Source organism: Stigmatopora argus, chromosome 10, assembly GCF_051989625.1.
Source record: "Stigmatopora argus isolate UIUO_Sarg chromosome 10, RoL_Sarg_1.0, whole genome shotgun sequence".
Lineage (NCBI taxonomy): Eukaryota > Metazoa > Chordata > Actinopteri > Syngnathiformes > Syngnathidae > Stigmatopora > Stigmatopora argus.
The window spans coordinates 6,891,518-6,914,107 of record NC_135396.1 but is presented as its reverse complement, the minus strand read 5'-3'; the positions used below and the strand labels follow the sequence as shown (position 1 = coordinate 6,914,107).

Here is a 22,590-nt window from a genome sequence, read left to right as displayed (position 1 = left end):
ACACATAACTTGTGCCCAACCCTTCCAAAACATTTTGTACCGTATTATTACCAGACAAGCATTTGTTTAAAAAAAATCATCATCAAATGAAAGATTTTGGCAAACAGTAACTAGGAGTTGTGTGAACCATGCTTCGGCACATTCATTTGATCACCAGACTGATGCTAACGAGAGATGCAATATGTGAAGTTGAGAGAGACCAATCTGGTTAAGTGATTTCAACATCTGTTCTTTTATGTACTGCAAAAGACTCTCCGTCTGTTACACCGCCATAAAAAGGCCTAAACGAAGTGAACGAGGCCTCTGGGTTTCGCACAGATTGGCAATTATACACCTCAACATTTCAGGAGACCTTTAGCAATGCAAGTATTTCATGTGGGAGCAGCACATCTGCCAAATGTTAATAGGCCATGGCCTTAGACTGGAATATGAGGCCATGTGGCAAGTGATAAGAGACTCGCAAGTGGACATAATGTATATGGATAGAGTTTGATTTCATTTAACGCTAATAAGTTAGTATATGCAAATAAAAATACAAAAATATTAACTTTTCCTGGTGGGCTTTTTAATGTTTTATTTATGTAGCTATAAACAGTATTGCAAGAAAAAAAACAGTTTAAGTGAACATATTTTGTTTCCTCTTTTAGAAATAGCCCTAAATATTCAACTTTCACTGTCGTTTAGGCATGCAAGTCTCCCATTGTGATGATAATCATAGACATTTAATTTCAATAGTTAATTCAGGTTTCGTGATTGTGAAAAACTGAGCCATTAACAATTGAAATAGCTGCACAAATATTTACATGATCTCCCATGGCAAAAGTTTGTTTTCACAGTAAAACGCTGCCGTGTTTGACTTTATTTTTTTTAACATCACACCCTCATGACTTATATTTGCGAAGTATTTTCGTTTCATTAGTGCATTACTCTTTTATACATGAGAAAATAAAACATAGCGATTTCTGCATAATGAATTTTGGACACCCTGACATGCCTCCAGACCCCAATGTCTCTCACCCTTTAATTCTGTTCGCCGCTCACCCAATAAACCTCTCTTGTCAATATTTACCATCGTCGGCTTCTGCTGTTTCATCAGCAGCTTTTGACGCACTTGTGCTTCTCGCCGTCAACTTAATTAGTCACATCTCTCCGCCTAATTAAATCAAGTGGAAGGAAGTTGCAATCTCAAGTAGATCAAATTAAGATCCATGCAAATCCTGGAGGGTGTCGCGGTGGTCTCTGTGGCAACAGTGTCCTTGTCTGCCTTCATTCTGTGCTGAGGAGTCATGTGAGGCTTGTCATCACTTGTTAAATGAAATATTCTGCTGAAAATCATTCCATTTAGACTGGTTAATTGGGTGACTGTCTAGGTTGCACTGAAAAGTGACTAATCATTAACCCTCAGGCCAGTGATGTTACGATTCTATCTATTTGCAAGGAAGTTGGGCGTAAAAGAAATATTTTTTTGTTATTTGAAGTGGTCATTTTGAAGACCTGAATACCTTCACAGTCATATCAACCTTTTAAATAGATATGTATTTGAGAATATGTTTTTCAGAAGCAAAAAAAATCTGCTCTCCACCCACAGAAATGCATAAGGCATGCAATGGCCGTCTTCAAATAAAGAACATTGGAGCATAAAAGGATTACCTTGAGTAGAAATGATCTAAATCTAAAAATCTGAAGTTATTAAGGTACATCTGTGCAGTAATTATTATACCTTGTGTTTAAGTTATCAGGCTTCCACGGGGCGACTGCGTGCCGCTTAAAGGATTTCTAATCATAGATAACATGTTTTTTTATCTGCTCCATTTAGCCTTTGCAAGGAGATTTTCATGTTTATTTTTTATTTTGGGGATCGTTTGCCCTACTTCAACCCAATTCCCTGACAAGATTTAGCCATTGTTTACTGTTGACCCGAATGATCCTCAAAAGATGACGCCAGTTGTACTTAACACCCCAGGGGTTCAGTAGTCTTTTTGTAAAGCACAAATACAATAGAAACATTTTTTTAATCCTACAACTTTACATAATGAGACTGGGAATCTCATCTCATCTCATTTTCTGAACCGCTAGGGTCGCAGGGGGTGCTGGAGCCTATCCCAGCTGTCTCCGGGCCAGAGGCGGGGGACACCCTGGTGTGGCCAGTTGATTGCAGGGCACACTCATACTTTAGTGTCCAATCGGCCTACCATGCATGTTTTTTGGAATGTGGGAGGAAACCAGAGTACCCGGAGGAAACCCTCGGAGGCCCAGGGAGAACATGCAAACTCCACACATATTACAAAAACTCATATTTTTGCATACAGGCTCCCTTTTTTGTTCAATTTAAATAATGGGACTCCAAAAATGGCATTTTGTGTGATTGAAGTTTTGATGAAGTGTGTGTAGTACCGCATGTTTTGCTGACATATAAAGAGCTTCCATTAATGATCAAAGGCAGGTTATTTGTGTCATGAGTCTGAAATCAATGACAGGTGGCGTCTGGCTGCTCCCCATTCCGTGTATTCAAAGGAGGCAAAAGGGAGGAACGTAATGGAAGGAAAGGAAGAGGGAGGAGAAGTGTGCTTCCTCCAAACATTGGGTGATGTGGAGCTGTCTCGGAGGGCGGAGTTCGTCTTTAAGTCTCTCCTATGTGGGTGAGGCCAGTGGGAGAAGAAATGGGAATGTGGCATCTGGGGGTGTACCAGAGCAAACAACTGAAATGGGGAGAGTGGAGAGAGGAAACCATGTCTGTACACAACAATAAATGTTTCGATAATGCAATGGATAAAATAGTGAGGTAACAATGTGGAGATGCCGGCTCGCATTCCCCAATAATTGATTCCATAGCTATTGCCGTGCGCTAATGAGCAAAATGAGGAGAACCAGTGGAGAGATAGTTGGAGTGGAAGGGAGAGAGAGGAGACTTAGCCATGCAAATAAAATAGATGCATTTGACTCCAACTAAGGCAAAGTGTGGAGAAAAGCCTCTAAAACAGAAACAGTGGGATGTTGATCCATCATGGCGATGCAATGACATCGAAGCAGGTAGTCTAAAATGGTTGAAGAGCGCTAGAGCTGCTTGAGTAATCACTTCCATTTTTTTTTTCTGGATGTTGAGTTGAGAACCAGTAGTGGTGGAAAAGCGCCAGCGAGCAGTGTGGACAGATCACCAGTGTGCACTGTTACTTTCATCTCTGACAACATCTGGGGGCTGTTGTGAATCAGGAGTGAAATGCTAAAATTGTTCAAACGCTCTTTGGAGCAGGAGTCGGCATGGCCTGGCTCACTCGTCTTTCTTGTGTTTTGAGAGATGAAATGCACCTGGTTCTGAGCCCTTGCTCTGATTTGATGACGGTTTGAACTCGATGCCTCGGGCAACGTTTCGTGGTACCCTGAGAATATTTTCTCTTGATAACTTTAGTTTGGAAAGTCCACACTGAAACTTTCAAGCCAAGAATTGAACACGGAACCTTTGACGCTGAGGTGTGCAATTTATCCGACTCATTGTGCTGCTCTCTCAGTAATTCACATATAGACATTTGTGGTGGTTTTAATTCATTTTTGCATTCTAAAGACAACTGATGCAAAAAATGCCCCTAAAAGAATGCATTTATTTGACGATAATTTTGAAATCTATGACAGCGTCTTCTCAGTTTTATTTCTCTCGCCACATTTCTGATCCGGTGATTAAGCTTTGATTCACTATTTACAATTTTTGACACTTGTAATCAAGATTATATTCCCTGAACTGGTACTCGGACGTTTGGTCGCCCGGACGTTTGGTCGCCGGACGTTTGGTCGCCAGACGTTTGACAACATGACAGAGAGTTTACTGTTGAAACCAGCTCTCAAAATTATATTCATGAGAGAGAGTTTAATATCTAAATATCAACTGTTGAAACCAGCTCTCAAAATTATATTCACCAGGGCGACCAAACGTCCGGCCACGCTCTGAACTACAATAAATATTGCTTAAATATATTTTTTTAATCCATTTATTTTTACTCATGAGGATAATTCCATTCTCAAAAGGTCGAAAGATAAGGTGTTTGTTGCTGGTTGCGAGAGAAACAGTGCGTGTCCAACTGCGTACTGGTGTGTTACGTCGGTGTAGCGCAGACATGTCGACATCAGTGGTTTAATGGTTTGAATCTAACTTGAGCCAATTAAAAGGCACGCCGCATGCGCTGGGGTAGGCTCCCATTCATTTCAAGGGAAATCGAGGTTGAAATGAGCCATTGTCAAGCCACGTGGCTGCTGTGCATACTGAAAGGCAGGCCTGCAACAGCTCTGCTAAACACTGGTTAGAGCACAGAGGAGAGTCTTTGTTCCAGACAGGAGGCTGTGGACAAGGAGTGGCAGTGTTCACTTTGAGCGAGAGAGGAAGGAGAGAGGAAAGGATGGACTAAGACATCGACGAGGGATGCAGACAGATGCAGGCAGAGGATAAGAGGAAGAAGCTGGCAGTGAATGACAAGGAGCCCGAGATGAAGGTGCAGGGAGAAAGTTAAGAAGTAGAAAAGACCAAGGAGGTTAGGACAAACAAACAAAAACATGACCGAGAATAGCACCCAGGAGAGTTCAAGTCTCTGCCAAGGTCTTACTGTGAACTCAGGGAAGGGAAAAACATTTTGAAGCACTATAGTATAATATATAACGCCCTTAAAAGGTGTGTATTTGATCATTTTTTTCAAAAGGAAAGATGATTGACAATAGACACTCACCTTTAGAAATATTCTCTGGAAGATTTGCATGCTGTGTTTGAGCTTGATTTTCTTTCAAATCGACCAGTCACAAACATGGAGAATACAGCAAAGAAAAAATACACCAATTTTGCTCATCTTCAAGCCACTTTCACAATAATTTGCTGATGTGAAGTGAAATTGCAATAGCATGAACTTATCCATATGGATGTTTAGAGCTCTCATAGGACGGGATGGGAAATGTCTGCTACAGTAGCTCTTGCACCCCTGACGTCAGCTGGAAAGCACTGTGTGTAAGTGCTGACTTGGCCCTTAGACACACACACACGCATGCACGCACGCATACCCACCCACATAAAGAAAATGCCTGCCAAGACAATGCCGTTAAATTGTACACACAGCACATCGTGACAATGTGTGTGTATGTTTCACAGGCAAAATGCTCAAAGTAATTTTTAACACATTAGCCCAACCATGTGCATACATTTTAATATGCATAATTTCCTAATTTGAGGACTGCTGACTTGTTCATTTTCAAGAGGAGTAACTTTATTTAGGCGGAAGTAAGGGTAAAACCGTCCAGCCTAGGTGCAGGTTGTTTCGTAATATGCGTATTCTCCTTACTTTTGTTCTTGTAGATTTGAAAAACATTGGGTAAGGCCAAGTGCAGTTCCAACGCAAAAGTTTGCATTTGGTCAAATATTTGTTCTTAAGAAAGTTCCAAGAAGGGCAGCGTTCGTTTAACTTAGATATAAGTCCCAAGGTTTGCCCAATCATTGAGGCCAATGATGGGCCTTCCTTCCTTCCATGGTTATGCTAACTACATGAAATTCAATCAAATATTGAGTGCACTGGCATAAAATGAAAAAATAAAATCTCCCCACATTTAAACAGTCCATAGTAACATTGGTGGAACTTGAATATTTTTGGGGCTAGAATTTTGTGGGTGTTTACCGTTAGTGTTTCCGTGTCAATGTTTATGTTCATTTTATGCGTTTAATATGTACTGTACATGAGGTTAAAAGGTTCTACTGCATTCAAGATCAGTATGTTTACTACACTGTATATCAGCATGACATCCTACGGGTGCTTCTGTCGGTTGCAGAGTGAGCCGTGGCATTGATTATTGAGGGGGCTGATGGCTCGACCCGCCAGATGCAGCAGAATACATAGGGTAGCAAGGGAGCACCATCAGTTGCCTTGACAACACCGGTGCCTGTCAACACCTTTATCTTAATAGTGACAAATTGTACTTATTACCTCAGCGTTAAGCCTACCCGCTGCACCCCCCTTTTGATGAAGATACTTAGCCCCGGTGCTGATCAAATTGTGTCTGCATAATTAGTGGGAACAGAGCCCTATTAAAAAGAAGGGCATGAGATGCATTGTCCAGTTTGAACATCAGGTTTAGCACTCATCATGCAACTCTGCGTCTGTGTAAGGGGGAAGTGGGGTGATTGTTGAGGTCACTGGAACAATGATAAAGTGCCAGGGCTAAAAGGTTTAGGATGTCAAGGTGCTTTTTAGGGCTTGTCGGCATAATGTCTAACGATGTTACTGTAATGCTAGATTATTGGTGCGAAGGAGTCATCGGTCACCAGCCAGTACATTACGCTCTCTTCGCAAAGCACATTCTTACGTAGGTCTATGTAATCACCAAAATGTGGTCTTAAACGGCCAGAGTTGTGCTGGGCTAAACTATGACGTACGAAAATAAGGCACTATAACTTAATTCGGTTCAACAATTCAAATTCGTGTCAGTCTTTAAACGTATCCAGCACTTATTGGCGCGCATCTATAACGGATAAAGAAACAAATCACGAATTGACTTAACTCTTTTTTAAATTGTTTTTTGTTGGTATTGTTTAGAACATTTATAATAACAAAAAATATTATTTGTTAGAGGAGCGCACGTCAATCGCAAACACTAATATTATGGTTGGAAATGTCTTTAATCATTCTGTTTTTCACAGTAAAGGTTCCTTCAAAATTCTAGGCAGGCAGTTTGTATTCTCCTGGTAGAATTTAAGAGTTGGCAAAGCTTTTACCTTAATCCACCCTTCACAGAGGATAAGATAGTTGAATCAAGATCTCCGTCAAGGTGGACTGCGACAATTATTATCATAATTCATATTGATAAGTAGTAGCATTAGTCGTCGTAGTATATATGTATTTTATTTTAATATGAGCACAGGCTTGGCATAGGCTCTAGGTGCTCCCCTGACCCCTGTCAGAATAAGCACTACAGAAGATGAATGAATAGTTAAGTGCAGTGTTAATGATAGAGCTTTGTATCTCCTTATAGTGGCTTAAAATAATAAATTTGAAGAATGAAAGTATTTGTACTGCATAAACGATCATGACCCAACCAATTAAATAAAAGATAGGATAAGGTCCCAGCATAGCCCTTAATGATCTCTCAAAGCACCCCCGATGGGAATGTCTGATTAAGAAAATTGGCTGAAACATGTAACACTCTGTGGGAATCATGGATAATGTGTGTATCTGAGGGTAAAAAAAAAACCACCACAAATAATTCAATTTTAATTTAAGTCTCAGTCTAGCAATAACAACTATTAACTTGCAGAATTTCCACAGCTCTGTAGACATAGATTGAGAATTTCTGGTAATTACACTCTGACCTAAGTCTCTCACTTTACACTCCGATCTAAATTGTGTATACTGTAGATGTACACGCTGGAGTCTACAAGAGCCTAGCTGAATGCCGCCGGAACAGAATTCACAAATTAGTGTCGTCAAAGAGAAATGTGCTAATTGCTGTTGTTAAAGGTGCTGCAATAATTAGGTTATGATGGGATACTGCTACAAGCGCGCACACACATTCATTGAGGAGCGAAAGCCAGCATTCTCGCTCTAATATGTGAAAAATAGAAGGCTAAATTAAATTCCTCTTTCGTATGATTTGAGATGCAATGATCAATATTTTCATTTTCATTAACTTGGGTTCAAGATACACTAAAATATCAAAGAGAATATTTTTATGAATATCTGGAGTAGGCATTTTGTTCAGGCAAAACGCGAGGCAAATTGTGAACAAACCGTGGCGACAGTTAAGAGGAGGTGTAAATGGAATTTGTCTCTTGTACATATTGGTGTGTGTATGTTCCAGCAGTTCAGACAAATGTTTCATTAAAATGTGCCTTAACGTTAGAACATAGTGGGCAAAAGACAGTTTTAACGTTGTAACCATAACTGCATTTTGGTATATTCTTTTTCACAAGCTCAATTTTTGGGTCACTAAATATGCAAGAAAGTAAAAAAAAAAGAAGTTTCAATCTTGAAATGCGAATTATTTCAGAAGGCCCTTTTGTCATCAGTTTTACAACTGTGGCCTTTAGGCTTTTGCATGGTCAAAGTATAACCATAATTTGGGGTTATATCGCTCCACTGTCGCAGATTGCTTGACAATGGGCAAATGCATTTTCAGGTGGACAAAGCCATTGGTGCAAAGATTCAGCCCCAGGCTTTCTTGTTGGACTATTTTACTTTTTCATTGTAGAGCTGATGGTTTTTCCACCTCATTGGACTGGCTTGCATAGCAACATGCTGCTTAATGGCACCGATCTTCAGAAGAGATTACTGGATTGCTAACCTCATCAAAGACATAAACAACCCCACGACTCTTTAACCTGGGAGACCCAACTCTCCCTTTCAGCACTTTTTGTGCTAAGAGCATGTGTTTGTGTGTGCTCAGCAAAGTGCTATACATTAGCGTGAAATTAATCCATTCTCCCGGTGCTCTGATATTACGTTGTGCTGTCCATCTATGACATAAATTTGCAATTCTTGTCTTCGGTGATGTGGAGCGTGCTTAAAAATACGTATACGAAACTATATTGCAAGATAATTTGGGTAGTGCAGTTGATCAAGGAGGTTTGGAAACAAAGCTTGTTTATCTTTGGTCATTTTATCGAGATATTGTATGAATATACGTCATCAATTGAGAGTAAATGCATTGTTTCTTTGTTTGGATTTGGGATGACATTTTTTTTCAAAAAATGCCAAAAAGCATTTCAATCTTCTCACTTAGTATTTACGGTAATCCCATTACTGTCGTTCAAGTACTGGTACAAATCAAATGCCTCACAGGTCTCATCATTTATTTATTTTGACATCCCTCGCTTTCTCAGTTGTTTATTAAAAATTAATCGTTCACGGCAGTTGGACATTTTTTGCATGGATTACAATGCAGCAATAATTTATGATAAATGAGGACCCGTTCTCAACTTATAGATGCGGTACTATAGCGCCACTTATACTCACAATTGTTTCCACTCTACTTTGTGTGTGTGTGTGCAAGGGAATTGAAGTAAAGTGCAGTAACACATTTGAGTAATTTCCCCCGGAAAATAACATCTTAAATGATTCATTTTTACTGCTCTAAATGCTTTATTTTGCCCAAATATTGACAGTGTGCCTTACAGTGCACCAAAAGTATAAACCCGGGTTGTGCTTAAACTTTTCATGCACTAATCACGATTTCTGAACATTCCATGGTTTGATTGGTGAGGAATAAAAACCTTACATCTTTGTAGAACGTACTATCACATGATTGACAGATAAATCATGTGAAAAGTGAATAAAAATCATACTTTGACAACAGTCTGACTACATTAACAGTCAATCTATGCAATGGAGGAAGGTGTTATGTGGGCATCTGCAGCATTGCAGAGTTCTGAGCTAGCTAAACACTGATTTTCCATTCAGTGTGCACACACACAGCTGGAGAGAACATGTCGGAGGCAGGAGAGGAAGTAGAAAGAGCCAAACAGGAACACAGAGGTTTTTGAGGGTAAATAAGACACAGGGGCTCTCTTAGCATCTAAGCATTAATGCCAAACCCTCGCTTAAAACCAAGGACGCCTTTTTAAATGGGGTGTCAATGGCGGTTCTGTCATTCTCTTGCATTGCTCAAATCTATTCAGACAGCAGGTGCTTTCAAAGAAAGACACTTTTACAGGTGCAGGAGGCTTTTGAATCAAGGTTTTAATAAGTTCCAAATTGTTACAGGCATCTTTTTGATAGTTTTGTGAAATATTTACTGTAAAGTCGATGATGGATTATGTCCCAACGCAAATACTTTTTTTTGCAGTATTTTACTTCTTTGATTCACCTCATTTTAAAATTCAATCATTGAATTCCAATTTGAGGGATTCTCATTTTTTCAGCTCTTTTTTTGCCACAGAGCTTTTCTTTGGAAAATAGTCATTCATTTTCCGTACAGGGGGGTGCTGGAGCCCCTCCCAGCCCTCTATGGCACCAGGTGGGGGACACCCTGAATTGGTGACCAGCCAATTGCAGGGCACTAGTAGACGGACAACCATTTTGACCTCAACAATTAAGATTACAACTGTACAACGCTTTCAAAATAATACACTGTCTGAACCAAAATTAACAAAACGAAATAGGTCTCTGAACACATCCTTCACTTTAGCACAGGAATTAAAGCAGGTTTCCTGTCAAAAATAGATTTTATTGGAGAACTTTTACTCTCTGAATGAAGCGCTGTGGATTTTATGGGAAAAATATTCCAATCAGTTCAAGTGAATGTCCACTTAATTGCATTTTAAGATATAGCACATTTGGCAAAGTGATCCATTTTTCTCTGCAGACAGACCTGGACCAGACAGATACCTGTTTTTAATTTTTATGACTTGCTACACTGTGACATTCATAGGCTCATTCATCATGTCTGTCTTTGAGAAATGGCTGCAGGTTGATTCAGAGTGAGTTGCGCATCCAGTGCTAATCTATTGCTGTGTATGCCTCAAGAACCATTTTCAAATACAGTAAATATATATATTTTAATTCTTACGGTTTCCTACAACATCCCAAAAACAATCTTGCTAGGCTGGTTGAACACTCTAAATTGTTCATAGGTATGAGTGTGGTTGTGAATGCTTGTCTATCTCCTTGTGTCTGTCCCTCCCCTACTGCCCTCAGTTGGTTGGGATAGGCTCCAGCACCCCTGCGTCTGTTACTGGTTTGTGTTTTTCACTGTTGATCAAGAGAAAACACCACCACTAATGACAACATTTTGTATACATGCATCTCACTTCTTATATCTTTGTATATTTTTCTCCTATTCTCCAGTTTTTCTCTCATCACTCAAATTGGATCACAAATAAGGCCACAAAAAATATACAGTTGATCCTTTGAGTTGACTGCTTTAGTCCCCCAAAATAAAGATATTTGTATTTTTTTTTACTTTTTAAGTGCAACAGACTAGCAGTGAATTATGGGACGTTTACACCAAAAGACAGCTCATTAGTCTCACTTCACTATAACTGCAGGGTTTAAAGCAGGTAAAATGAAGGTACATTTCAAACAGTACTACCTGAAGGGAATTGGACTGTCTTTTGCTGCGATGGAATGTGTCACATGATTGTTTTTAACTGTTCCAAAGTGGTAATGATTTGATAAAATGTCCCTTGTGCTGTGAAACACTTCCTTCCATAATAATCACAATGACCTGATTTATTTTAGATCAGGTAAAAAATGTGAAGCCATAGTTCTGCTTTTGTAGGAGTACACTGCAAAGAAATGTACCAACCGATGAGCCAGAAGCAGTTACAGCAATTAGTGTTGTTAGTTAGTTAGTTGTAGACAAAATTCACATGAACACAATGTCTTAGTTTGAACGCCCCGCCTTTCATTGTGCCATAACACAATAAACTGAGCTCTGATGTCTTAAAAAGGCTGCAGTTCTATCGTGGCGTTTGAGGAGAAAATTGCGGTGGCTGGCAGCGGCTGCGGTGAAACACAATTTTGTCTCGCTCAAGATGGATTCCACTGTGAGATTTCAGAGGACCAGTACAGAATCAAAATGGAGAAGCCTGGTGGGAGGAGAGAAAGAGGGAGAAAAGCAGTCTAGTGTGGACAGCTTCAGAATGTAGACATTTGTGTTTTGTTGTGGCCGTTATATGATCATTGACCTGAGAATGGAAGATCTGTTTATCCTTGAGCCCTTTTAGTGATACGTTTTTAAATAGCGTGAGGCTTATTTCTAAATGAAATTCAATTCAATGCCAGCAAATTTTAAAAACAACATATTTTTTGTTGTCTCAGTAATTTTGCATCTGCCCCGCCTCTCCTTCTTAAGCCCTGATAAGATGTCCTCCCACTATTGTCAGGCATACACACACAGATCCACACATTCACACACATTCACCCTCCCTACCTTCCCTCTACCTTCATAAATTTTACGTGCTCCTCAAATATTCCACCGCATGTAAACCAGTAAAATCCCTTCAGGACATCAAAATCCAAGGGATCTGTTGTCTATTCTATCTAGGTCAATGCTTACAATAGCTTTGCCATTCCTTTGCTTCTGCCACTTTGCTCTTTACCCCCCCCACAAGGTCTCTTTTGTTTTGCAAGTATAATCATCAAAAATGTAGGCATATTAAACATGCTTTGCTTTTCTTCCAAACAAATTAGTCTCCAGAGGAATATTTAAGAGAAACTTAAGCTGTTTGATATAATTACTGTGAATTCAAATGCTTCCTATTAACATTTTATAGTTAACTGCTTTGGACTTTGTTGTTGGTAGCGTGCTCTGTTGCATATAATAAGCAGTGCACAGCCATTTACTGTGTGATAGTTTCATGTGTCATCTATCGGGGACGACATTATGTGACCTTAGGGAGTTGGCATCTAATTTGTTAAGCCACAGAGAAAACAGAGCTTTGTGCCATGTCCTATGTAATCTTAAAGGAAGCCCTTGAGTTATAAATGCAATTTAAAACCTGTATTTTGAACACAGTATCTACATACTCATTTGTTAAAATGCATACACACCTACTCTTTTTTTTCCTCAATCAAAAACTACAATAACATTCTGTGCTCCCTCTTATCGACTTAATCGTCCCATTCTTCTTTTTTTTGCCCCCATCAATGCCACCATTTGTTCTGTTTTTGTATAAATCACTCTCAGTGCATTCAGCCAAAGAGGAGCATAATCAAAAAAGCTTACTCACGGGAATACTATATATATTTTGAATACATCATGACCACAATGTTTGTGCTTGCGGTGATTATGAAAGAAATACAGAAACAATTCTTGGCATTTTCCCATTCATTTTGGCCAGCAAATAATGTGGAGAAATACCTGTTTAGTTTCCCTAAGGAAAAGTATCAGCTATCATATTAGTGCTGCCTATTTATTCATCAAGTTTCTCTTCATAATTATACTTTACACATTATATGACACTATACATTCAAGAGTAGCCATTTCGGTTTTTAGACCTGAATTTGTAAAACTGTTTTGAATAAGTGGTTTTAGGCTTAATCTCGTTTGGTGCGTCCAGTCTAATGTGTGTGTGTGTTTGATGCATTTTGCAGGACAAAGACATCTCATCACACCCACAGGAGCCTTGTACATTTTGGACGTGCTGCCTGAGGATGGGCTGAATAACTACCGCTGTACCACACGTCACCGCTACACTGGGGAGACTCGGCAGAGCAACAGTGCACGTCTCATTGTATCAGGTCCGTGATGACTCATACTAATCATGTTAGTAGGTCTCTGATATCGCTATACCCAAACTATAAGCTCCTCAAAAAAGTTGTCATTTTCAAATTCCGTATGGCTTTGATCTTTGAGTTGAAAAAGATGTGGTAAAGTCTTCGTACTTCCTAGTGATCTAAAATTTGAATTTGGCTATCGTGCACATCATCATCATCTTGAATTGATAAGTAGAATATTCCTGAATATCTTTATAATAATGACAGACAAACTTGAGTTATTGTTGTGCCCTCTCTATTCACCATTCTTTTTCCTCCCAACTCATGTCTTGTGAAAATTATCTTGTACTTTGGCTCTAATCCTGCTAACCAATAAGGGGACAAAAGCAAAGCTTGTAAAAACAAAGTGTCCTTGGCCTAATGTGCAAGATTTATGTGTCCTACAACTAAAGCTTAAACACAATATTACTATAATGCCGCTCTGTGTATGATTATAGTTTGAGGACTCAAAATAAAATATCATAACTCCTCATATTTTGTTAGGAATAGAGGTAGGAAAATGATCCCTTTTTTGCTTCCTTACCTGAATAATAACACCAATTCGTCAATCAAAGAGGGATTTTTTTAGTGCCGTGCAATACTTAATGCAAATACAGTAAGAGTCACACAATTCTTATTTCAGACCCCACCAATGCAGAGCCAAGCATCCTGGATGGCTTTGACCATCGGGACGTGATGATTAATCATCGGGTAGAGCTGCCCTGTAAGGCGTCTGGCTACCCGTTCCCCAAGTATCGCTGGCTCAAGGACAACAGCCCTCTGGAGCCGGATAGTCGTTTCCGCCAGACCATTACAGGCTTATTGATAGAGAGCACGCAACCAAGTGACTCTGGGACATACGTGTGTGAAGTTTGGAACAGCTATGGCAACGCCGAGGTCATGGGGCACCTGCACGTCAGACGTAAGTCTTTTTCGCTCTTCAAATCTCAAAGCTTTGTAAAATGAACGTGTTGGGGTATCTGCTGTAAACCTGCTTTGTGTCTTCAGAGCCCTTGAAGGCAATGGTCAGCCCTCGTAAGGTGAAAGGCAGTGTGGGTAGCAAAGTATCTCTGTCCTGTAGCGTGAGCGGCTCTGACGAATACGAGCTGTCGTGGTATCGCAATGGCGAGATCATCTACCCTGGTAACAACGTACGCTTTACCGGTCTCAACCGGGAGAATCTCATTATGGAAGGAATGTCTAAGAGTGATGGTGGAGCCTATCAGTGCTTTGCCAGGAAGGGCAAAATGTCCGCTCAGGACTTTGTGCAAGTCATACTTGAAGGTAAGATTTGGACATTCTCACACACACGCTACACTCATGGTCAAACATTTTGAAAGTCTAACACCTTACGACAGCGGATGTCCACTACACGAATCTAGTACGTGTACATTCTTAGCATTATGTTAACAGTACCATTTCAGTTCACTGTTTTTTGGTATGGAAAAAGATAAAGACATATACATTGACTACTAATCCGAAAATTGGCAACCTACATTCTATTTTCTTCATGTAATTTATCTGTTTATACCCCAATACTATTTTATTTCGAACGAGTACAACATCCTTTTTGGAAGTTTTTTTTTTAAGTCAGCGTTCGGTCATTTTTCTTGAATCAAATAGTTTTTCCAACATTACCAATCCGGCACAGAAATTTAAAATGAGGGTGATATTAACAAATATTGAAGAGTCAGATTATTTCCATTTATCCAGTGAAGATTTTCAGCACTGCAAATAATGTGTAGCCTGCCTTCATGTTTTATTCATCACCAAATTCCCGTTTTTCGTTGTCGTCCTTCACAGATGGTACGCCTAAGATCCTCGCCTCCTTCAGTGAGAAAGTGGTGAACCCGAACGAGCCTGTCTTTCTGGTGTGCAACGTCAAGGGCACTCCGCCACCCCGGTGCATGTGGTCACTGGACGAGGAACCCGTCATCAAAGACAGCCACCATCACCTAGGACATTACGAGACGCATGAGGGCCATGTGGTCAGCCAGCTGAATGTGACGCACACGCAGGTGCAGGACGGCGGCGTGTATCGGTGCACATGCAGCAACTCGGCCAGCCTCGTGTACCACCAGGCTCGAATAAACGTAAGAGGTGCTTGTCAAATCAACTCCTCCAAGAACAATACACATACCTGTCTGTCTTCTGTGTACTTGTCTAGTTGCACATATTTGGTGTATGTTGTGTGACAATTAGAATTGAGTTAGGAAGCATTTGATTCTTTTTTTAATTCATTTTGGTTGTAATTTTTTTCCTCCTCGTTATAATGTCTATGTATGGTTAGTTTTTAATTGCGCTTTCCCTGCACACTTATACCTTTAGGTCAAATTAATTTTCCTGGTTTGTTGCGCATAATTTCTCTTAGTAAATAGCCAGAGGACGTTTCTTCTCTTTGCACAAATGTACAGTATCTGTAGTGTTTTTTTCCGTTTATTTATTTATTTTGTAAGTGTGGCCAATTCTTTAGTTGAAGATCAAATACTCCATTTTTTACAGCATACAATGTCTAACATCTCTGTGGGCGAGCAGCTGAAGCTGAGTTAGAAGAACTTTTTAGTTTAGATGTTGAACTCTTGAATCTGCCTGTCATTTGGCTGCCTTCTGCTAAGATGAAAGTTTTCCAAGCAAAGTAAACTAAACCCTTATTATGTTGGTGGGAAGGAACACACGTGAAGTTGTTCTTTGCTTTTTCCATCTGGGCTTACCACCTGTGGGAGGCACCAAAGGTACTGAGAGAGCTGGAAGGCAGATAATGGAACCTCTCTGGCAGAGCGCCCAAGCTGGTGTGCAAGCTTGAGAAGTTTCAACTAGATTTACAGTAGTTGGATTCCGCTTGGCAATGGTATGGCAATGATATCGATATCTGGAGGGGTGTGATTGGAAGAAATGACAAGGTATCTTTTAACTTCTGGGAACACCATTTGTTCACTTATTTTGAATACCACGTTTTCATGAAGTTTGGCATTGCAGTTTGCGATCAGTTTGAAAATTAATACCTCAAAGTCTGAGATCATGGTCCTCAGTCCTCTAACCGGGTGTTGTTCTTGGGGAGGAATACATTGGTGATGGAGGTTCTATTGGTCTTTCATTTTGAAAAAGAAACTGAGCTCGGTGAATCGACAAACCAGTCCTATCCTCTCTCATAGTCACGTGCTGTGGATTGTGAGTCATAGCTGAAAGAACAACATACCAAATACAAGTGGTCCAAATGACTTTGCTTCGCAGGCCATCCAGGCCACCCTTGATGGGAAAAAAAATTGGCTCTTCAGAGAGGGACTCAGAGTTGAGCAGCCTCTCCGTCCCAGCTGGATAAGGTGTCTTGGGCATCTCATCAGGATGCCTTCTGGGTGCTTCCTGGTAAGGGGGGTGGTGGGGCGGAGATGACCCAAGACATACTGGAAAAACATAATCCCTCGGCTGCCCTTAGAATGCTTCATAATCTTGCTGGAAGACTTGGAGAAAGTGGGTTGGAAAAGAGAAGTCTTGTTCCCCTTCGGAATCTGCTGCCCCTGCGAATCGATCATGCATAGATAGAAGAAGGTGGATTGATAAATAAACATTGTGTTGTTTTATTTGTCGCAAGTGAGAAATAAACTGTTTTGTGTACACATCACTCCAGCAAGCGTCACAGCTCTTGCAGCCTAACACAATGACTAATACATGTGCTCATAAGAAGTTCTTTCTGACCCATTCTCATTCCCAGGCCGTGCCAGCATCCGCTCTATGAAAAATGTAACCGCCATCGCGGGACGGGATGCCTTCATTCACTGCCGTGTGATTGGCTATCCTTACTATTCCATCAAGTGGTACAAGAACTCCGCCTTGTTGCCGTTCAACCACCGACAGAGAGCCTTCGAAAACAATGGCACACTCAGGCTCACAAATGTGCAGCAAGGAGATGCTGGCGAGTATAATTGCAAAGTGATGGTCCAACCCAACAAGATGGACTCCCAAAGTGTCCACCTACGAGTCAGAGGTAAATGTATTTTCATGGCATGTCCTTGTTTTTCATGTTCAAATATATTATCACTGATAAAGGCCACAGAAGACACGTAAACAAATAAATCCCCAACTGGAAGACAAGCAGTTGTTCCACAGAATCAGATATTAATCTCAGACTAATAAATGAGTGTACCTGCTACTCAGTTCATCAGGCTAGCTAATGAAGACTATCTTTGTTAATGATATCTCCGAGCCGATCGCCATCAAGATCTCAGAAGCTGTAATTGGAAGCGCGAAGGAGGGCCTCCCCATTATGCCTCATTTCCTTCCGTCTGATCAGTCCGCGAGGATGCCACCGACACATTACACTTCGTCATGACATGAGGGGAACAGAGGGGGAGAAAGAAGAGTGAGAACACAAGAGAGCGCGATGATACAAAACAACGCATCCCAGTGGTGCCATGCTCAGCGAATGCTTTTGTTAATTCCAGCCCGCAAATACACAGCAGTCTTTGGGGATCCTGGGAGTCCATTAACTCCACTTTGTTGAGAATTAAATAAACTGCTAAAGTAATGCTGATTTTTACAGTTATTTGATCTCGCTAGACACTCAAGAACATATTCCTTGTGTGATGGCTGATGGTTTCCAAGAGACACGTTTAATACCATTTATTGCATAAATATAGTTTATTATGTTATATTATGTTTACGTCCTTGAATTCATGTGAAAATCTTGACCACGTTGATCAATGTTCTAACCACCCACAAAGAAGTGTGGGTTTAATTAATTATGACCCAGATTGTGACTTCCTAATCACTATAATCATTTAAATAAGCAGTCCATTTGACAACATCTGCTATGAAGGCGTAATGGCACTTGGAACATGTAGATGATTGGCAGGAAGTCACGTGGTCAGAAATATGGGTAAAGTCTCACTCAATGACTGCCCTCAAAGTTTCAAATGTATAAATAAAATGTGTATTAGCAACTCCAATAAAACATTTGAGATGTTTGAATAGCTACAAGAATGTTCTCAAGTTGCGTTCGTAAATATATAGTTTGTTTTTGTATTTGCGTAATCTTGTGGACAGACACAATTTAACAGATTGACAAAGAAATGAGTACTACAAAATTCTTTGCTTTTCAGGTTGTTTACACTATGTTCCTTTAGGTACCTTTTCTAAAGCGGTGACGGAAAATTAGACGATCTCTTTGAATTTGAAGAAGGAAATGCTTTCTGACCGCTAAAACTATAACTAACTTTGTGTGCTCCTCTCACCTTCTCTCCATTCTTTGTCCTCAGTGCCTCCTTACATTCAGCCCTTCGAATTCCAGCGATTCACCATTGGTCAGCGTGTCTTTATCCCCTGTGTGGTCATGTCGGGCGACCGGCCTCTTGACATCACCTGGCAAAAAGACGGACGGCCTATCCCGACCAGTCTGGGCGTGACTGTGGACAACATCGATTTTACCAGCTCACTGCGAATCTCCAATTTAACACCTGACCACAATGGCAATTATACATGTGTTGCCCGCAATGAGGCGGCTGCTGTGGAACACCAGAGTCAACTCATTGTTCGAGGTGAGGCCAAAGGCGACTTGGGACAAAGCCCCATCAGTTGTTGTTTTGATACCTATCGAAAGTAAAGCAGCAAAACATTTAATATTTATTGGAGAACCAGTAGTAAATGAACCTTCATTGCCGCTAGTTGCTCATTATTGCCAAGTCAATTTAACGTTTTAAATCTACATAACCCAGTAGGTACTGCAGTTGACACTGCTCCACAGTCCTCATTTTGCTTTTAGTCTTGCAGACAATAAGGTTCATCTCATTAACCGGGCCAACACCTGATCTAATTATTTGGTGTCCATTAAGTCGCTAATGAATATTAGGTTGTTGTTTTTTTACTGTAAATCTAATCATTATAATAAGTTCCCAAAAAGTAAATACTTGAACTTATACCAACTGTTGTGTATTTACAGTTCCTCCCCAATTTGTGGTCCAACCCGAAGACCAAGACGGGATTTACGGAAAAACGGTTACTCTCAACTGTTCTGCTGAAGGATACCCGCCACCCACAATTGTATGGGAGCACTCTAAAGGTACCTATACTTCTACTTGCCCTTAAAAGTCTACCCTCACCTCAAATGCCTGGCAGGAAACAAATGATTCATTGGTTCATTTCATTTTTTTTTTTAACAGATGAGTAGGTTCAGTTGCGATTAGCTGGATGGTGATCACGGGTGCATACACTTGCACACATTGAGCGCTTCAGGGCATATTCATGCATGCACAAGCGCACACATCCATCTGTTCAGTTAAAATGGTCTTGCGAGGTGTCACCCTGAATCCTTGGAGTGTAAGCGCTGAGAAAGATCCCATTATAGAAAAACAGACAACGCATACGGATGCAGAGGAATAATAAGGCAGCCGTGCGTACAGGCAGGAAGGCAGCAGGTGAGTTCAGCCACTTGAGTAGACCACGTAAACAGGGGTCCCATGTGTTTGCTATCTCAACCATATAACCAGGGATGAAAGCTTTGTCAACAGAAGGACAAGAACCAATGGGGCTTCTTGTGTGTGTGTGTGTGTGTATGTGTGTGGAAATGCACTCAGTCCGATGATCAAAAGTGAAATGTCTGTTTTTCAACCTTTGATAGGATTTGTGTGAGTGTGAGAGACGGATACAGAAAGGCATCATGCCTGATTAACACTATCTGACCATTTCTGATTAGAATTGAAGATAAAAAAGCCTATTTCACAGATTTTGAATGGACCCTCGCTACTTTAGATGAATCAGTCTGGTAGGAAATCAGACATATTATACAATGTGCTTAGGCATTATATTATATACTTGATAAATGTTATAAATCTATCCAAAATTAAATTAAAAGACTTAGGCTGAATCACAGGTTGGTTTTGCACTGTTCAATAGAACCCTTGTTCTGTTCTGCAAATTTTATTAATAAGTCTATTATCAAACTGCTCCAATCACACCTTTCCTCTTTGCATTTTAAGTAACAGTTAAACAATTGTAAATATCATTTTAAAAAATAAATAAAAAGAAACAAACACTTTTTTGCCAGTATACAGTACATTATAAACTCCCTATTGCACTACATCTGGGACCTTCAACTGTACGTTTGGAACCCAATTTGTTCAGGCAATGATGTTCTGGCTTTCTTTTACAGCAATTATAGTAGCAAAGGCCCAGATGAATGTCTGTGGGAATTATTGAAGCGTAAGTAAAGGTCAGCTGATATTAACATATTAACCAGCTCTGATTGGGTATGCAAAATCCATAATTGAAGGAGGAACATGTCTCACTGGCTTTGCACTTAGAGGCAGGGGAACCGAAGCAAAGTCACCACTTGACCCCGTGGCTCTAAAGGCCACCTGTTCATGTTTTAATTAAAAAAGAAAAAAAAAACACCACCCTAAATGGTCTAATCTTCACATGCCATTACTCTGGACTTGATTGTTAAAAGGTTCAGGTTAGTTACATATCCACATGTAAGATTAAAAATATGTATAAATCACATGGCTACTGCAGTTTGTGATGCTTTTAAACATCAGGAAAATACCTCTGAACAAAGTGATTCACCAGTATGTGTTTTCGGGACAGAAAAATCAGTCTTTGATGAACGGACATAACATCATTTTAATTTTCATTAACATGAATCTCTATCCTTCTGTCCCGTCTTCTTATACACAAAGAATCAATCCAAGAGGTTGTCCACACACACAGTCATATTAATCCTTATCTAAATACAGTCAATCTGACTTGCAAAGCCTCACGTTGAGATTCTCCTTTTGCCCCAATCTGCTGCCTTGTTAAACATAAGCATTACGTCTGCTTTGATCGCTTCTCATTGGCAGCTCGGCTCCTAACATTGCGATCGGCGGCTGTTGGCCGGTTTGGGTATTTAGACCAGATGTTAAGAAACATGTTGACAGTCCTCCCAGAATCTGACAGGCTTTGTCAACCAATCTGTAAACACATGCTCAGATGAAAGCACACAGTTTTGGTCATGTCTGTGCAAATATACGTCACTGCTAACGTTTCTATACACCGACATGTATAAGATTGAGCATATTTTATTTAGATTCTTTGATTTGATTTCTTCCCACATCTCGAAAACATGCTCGATTCTTTGTCCATTTTTTCCCCCGGCAACATTTAAGGCTTCAGCATCCTGTGACCCCCCCAAAAAAATATAAAACTACTTTCTGCATGGAGACTAAATATTGACTAAACACTCTCTGCCACAGGTGCAGGCGTCCCCCTCTTCCAGCCCATCCTATTGAACAGCGGCTCTCGCATCCAACAGTTGAGTAACGGCTCCCTGCTAATCAAACACGTGCTGGAGGACGACAATGGATTTTACCTGTGTAAGGTCAGCAATGACGTGGGCGCTGACGTCAGCAAGTCCATGTACCTCACCGTTAAAAGTAAGAATCTTTACCTTACCCACATTAAATGCTCCACTCTGGTTAGAGCCGGAAAAGTCTTGAGAGACTTTTAGTTAGATGGTTTTAATATGAGGCTAAAGTGGAAGTGGTATTATGTGTTTTTGAAGCGGGATTGAGAAAATCTCTCAAGTGAAATAATACGTTGACTGGACTATTTTTCTTTTTATTGCCAGGAAGTTCATCCAGGGGTTACTTATAATGCTGCTTAAAAGTACATCATCACAGGGGTTTTTCTCTCTCTCTTTGATAACAACACTGGTCACCACGTGGATTATTATTTTACTAATATGAAGTAATTTGTTGGTAGGAAAGGCTACTAGACTTATATCAGTGTGCACACAAAACTGTATCTAGTGAGGGAAGGAAACATAAAATCTAGGCTTTTCCGACATTGTATTTCTTCTACTTGCTGAACATGGAGTGTTTTGTGCTCATTTATGAGCAGAAGAGTCCAAATAGATGTCGTACGTAGACATACAGAGGAAGCACCATCTTTCCTCCGCTGGCTTCCACTTGTACTTTGGCTAGATAATAACTTCATTTCACCAATTGAAATTCATCTAAATAGAATGTGAAAAATGTTCCATAGCTGAGTGTCACCATGCCCTGTTCATTCCAAAGATAATCATCTTTGTGGAAATCTGCTGCGAGAGCCATATTTGACTAGTAATACCGCCTGGCATGTTATGGATATTCATGTGTCAGTGTAATTAAGGCTCGCAGTGGACGAAGGTTCCGATCCTCCGTGCTGTTTGTGCCTCAGCTGCAGGCGCTTACATAAGCACGAGAAGTCCAACTATCTATCCATAGGTCACTTTCATGACTGCATCAGCCAGTTGCTATGCAGCAAGTAGACCTGTTCCTCTGACCCTGTTTCTTCCACTTTTCAACACCCACTGAACAAACACTGGCAGGCACTGAATTTTTCTTAATGCATTACTATTCCACTTTCT

General features: G+C 40.3%; 1 protein-coding gene across 15 annotated transcripts in view; it reads left to right on the top strand.

Moving 5' to 3' along the window:
• Positions 1-22,590, top strand: part of dscamb (Down syndrome cell adhesion molecule b) — a 98,806-nt gene that overhangs the window by 43,913 nt on the left and 32,303 nt on the right. For 13 of the 15 annotated variants that reach the window (XM_077612371.1, XM_077612374.1, XM_077612381.1 and 10 more), the window contains exons 4-11: positions 13,053-13,199; positions 13,858-14,136; positions 14,223-14,498; positions 15,018-15,314; positions 16,924-17,196; positions 18,467-18,745; positions 19,147-19,266; positions 21,437-21,616. In XM_077612371.1, coding sequence (XP_077468497.1) covers positions 13,053-13,199; positions 13,858-14,136; positions 14,223-14,498; positions 15,018-15,314; positions 16,924-17,196; positions 18,467-18,745; positions 19,147-19,266; positions 21,437-21,616 — 1,851 coding nt within the window. Of the gene's footprint in view, positions 1-13,052; positions 13,200-13,857; positions 14,137-14,222; positions 14,499-15,017; positions 15,315-16,923; positions 17,197-18,466; positions 18,746-19,146; positions 19,267-21,436; positions 21,617-22,590 lie in introns of those variants that run through there. The other 2 variants (XM_077612383.1, XM_077612385.1) reach the window with 2 other exon arrangements.